The sequence below is a fragment of the Rhagoletis pomonella genome, unplaced genomic scaffold, assembly GCF_013731165.1.
Source record: "Rhagoletis pomonella isolate Grant_MI unplaced genomic scaffold, Rhpom_1.0 Rhpom_scaffold_00007, whole genome shotgun sequence".
Classification (NCBI taxonomy): Eukaryota; Metazoa; Arthropoda; class Insecta; order Diptera; family Tephritidae; genus Rhagoletis; species Rhagoletis pomonella.
In genome coordinates, this window is record NW_023458561.1 from 34,171,340 (window position 1) to 34,174,231 (window position 2,892).

The following is a 2,892-nucleotide window of genomic DNA, read 5'->3' on the forward strand; positions in this document are numbered from 1 at the left end:
AGCATATACATTTTGTATATCAACGGAAAGACAAATTAATTGGCTTTATTTTGACATCATTACCTTTTTAATCGGTTATAGTTTTAAATATCGAAAAATTTTATTTTTTATCTCTTTGCTTTTAAATTACGCCAAATAAAATAAAAAGTACTATCAATCTGTATTTTTAGTTTTTCCATAGCTCAACGATGACGTGTTCTGTCAACCAACTGGAGTGAATTTCCAACTGGGCCAATACATTACAAAAGTAAACATAAAAGAGAAGAAAAACTGAATACAGGGTGCAACGTGGTATGAGATAATAAACTATTTTCCACACAGGGTGCTTTTGATGATTAATTTTGTCATCACTGGGCTATTCTTTCGTGGAAAAAAAATTGTTTGATGATGCATTTTCGAACGGTCTCTTTTGCAGCTTTGCAGTTTATTGAGCATCCAGTTTTATAGCCCATTAAATTTTAGTATAAATTAATGAAATCTCCAAGTAGCAACATAAATAGCTTTTTCTGCACTAAAAACTGTAAGTTTTCCGATAGTGGAAACGAACCCTTTATTAAGCTGAAATTAGTCAAGAACGTAAACCTACCGGTACGTAAACCCGAGTCAGCTGACACGTTCTGTCTTACCAAAGCGCCATGTAAATGAAAACTCAACGCCGCAGAATTTTTCTGTAGTTGTAGCCCGTAGCGCAGAAATCTGCGGAATTTAGATTTTTCCGTGTCAGCTGATTTCTCCTTCTTTATATGGTTGCCACTTCGTCAGTTTTGCAGATGGTAAAAAAGTTATAAGTTCCTATTCAAAATATGTTTAAAATATTTGAAATTTACTATTAAATGAGGTTTTTGTTTAAAACTAAGTAGTTTATATTTAGCTACAATCTATTATAGCACGAAAAATTGTGGTTGAAAGGGTAAGTTTATGAAAAGGCATTGAAGAGTGGCAACAGTGTAGTAAGCAACACTGAGGGCTCCAGTAATCGACAAAATTCTGCGTATACAGACTGCGTTTAAGTACACGTTCTGCGTTCTCGACTAATTTCAGCTTTAGCTCTATTCGATACGATCTCGAGGGATGCCATACAAATTTTTTAATTTTGGTGCATACTTTATAATTGATTATGTGGGGCGCATTTTGATAAAACAAATTATCCCTAGTTAGACCATTTGCTCTTGAAAGCAATATTTTATTGGGTTCCCAAACAATATTTTAACTATTAAATAGGCATATATATACAGCTTACGATGTTGTTTTAACATAAGCTCAATAAAAATATACAATTCTTGGCGGGACTCATTATTTTGTAATCCAAAATAAATTTGACTTTAACTTAAGTGGTTTTATCAAAATGACAGAGATATGTTAATAAAATCCAATTTGATTAACAAATATTTACCTCCCAGTTGAGTAAAAGTATGTGTTATTAGGTTTGTTCGTCGAAAATCCAGCAAGAATTATCCAACACTCAAAATATCAGAGAGTAAGAAAAAATTCTCTCAAATTCTCTCTCATGTTGAGAAACTTGCAAATTTCTGCACGAACGCAAATTTGCAGGAATTTGCAAGTTTCGCTGCCAGCTGGCGTCCACGGTTGCATTTCAAACATAACAAATTTTTATAAAATTTTTAAAATTCTTTCGGATGGCCAAAAACAGGATATACATGTATATTTCTTGTTGTTCTGACTTTCTTTAACATACATTTCAATTTCTTCATCGTACTAGCTGTCGGGTTTCTTAAATCAACTCTGGTTGCAATTGCATTCCGATTGCGAATACCATTTTTTTCAGCCGAATTAAGTTCAAATCATTGGAATTAACTAAATTAATTATATCAACAATTATTTACTTCCTTTTTTCATAAAAAAATCGCTCGTGTTTATAAATTTTTAAATTTAACGAACTAATTTATTCAAATTATTGTAGACAAAAATGCAACCATGCGCCACAACCACATGTTTTCGTGTTTGCAAATTCTTGCTGGCAAAATTTTTTCCAGCAAGAATTTGCAACTTCTCTCCAAGAGAACTGTCACTTTGCTCTCACAATTTTTGAGTGTTGGATAATTTTTTGGTCGGCACGAACGCGATTTGGGCAAAAATCGTGATAATTCGTACAAATTCGTACAAATTTTTTGCTCGACGAACAAACCTATTATCTTGTGGATTAACTAATAACAAATGAAATAAACACTTGAATCAGCTGATTTCTAAATTCCGGGAAGGAAATGTGGGCACACTTATGTGAGAGCAATATTTTTTACTCTGGAATAAAGCTATTTGGATATATATGAGAGATTGACTTTTCTTACTCTCTACTTACCGAACAGACCCGGTAAGTGTGTGAAACAGAGCTACAGTTAAATTCTTTCGCACAGATGTCGCACTGGCGCCATAGTCCGATGCACTAAGTTTTTAAACCACAAGCATTGGATGCAAATCCAAGCAGTGTCGTGGAATAAACTAAAATAAAGTGGTTTTAGTTATATGAAATGTAAATAAAAACTATACACCAAAATATTAAAAGCAACAACAAACGACTTGAGGATGGCATTTTTGTGCCCTGTGCGCATGCGGCGCGATAAAAAGAAAGGTAACGTCTAATGACTACACCTCGATACTTATGTATATCTGAAACTATGACAAAAAATATATACATATATCTATTTGCGAATAAAACTATTTTCGATAAAAGATTGACAGAAACATGGTCCATGCATGTGATTTTACAATTTGTGCCCAAACCAAAATATATATATGTATATGTGCTTGTGTATGTAAAGAAAACAAAAGACTGAAGACACATACTCGCTTTGCTTAGTTAGACACAAAAACTAAATTAAATTGGGTTTTTTTCATACATATTTTGTCTTTATTTCCTTTTCAGCCACCAGTGCT

The 2,892-nt window shown here is 33.0% G+C and overlaps 1 protein-coding gene across 1 annotated transcript in view; it reads left to right on the plus strand.

Moving 5' to 3' along the window:
* Positions 1 to 2,356: 2,356 nt before the first annotated feature.
* Positions 2,357 to 2,892, plus strand: part of LOC118742667 (SH3 domain-containing protein Dlish) — a 4,490-nt gene continuing 3,954 nt past the window's right edge. Inside the window, exon 1 of the mRNA XM_036474912.1 lies at positions 2,357 to 2,587. Coding sequence (XP_036330805.1) covers positions 2,542 to 2,587 — 46 coding nt within the window. The 5' untranslated portion in view covers positions 2,357 to 2,541. The remainder of the gene's footprint in view (positions 2,588 to 2,892) is intronic.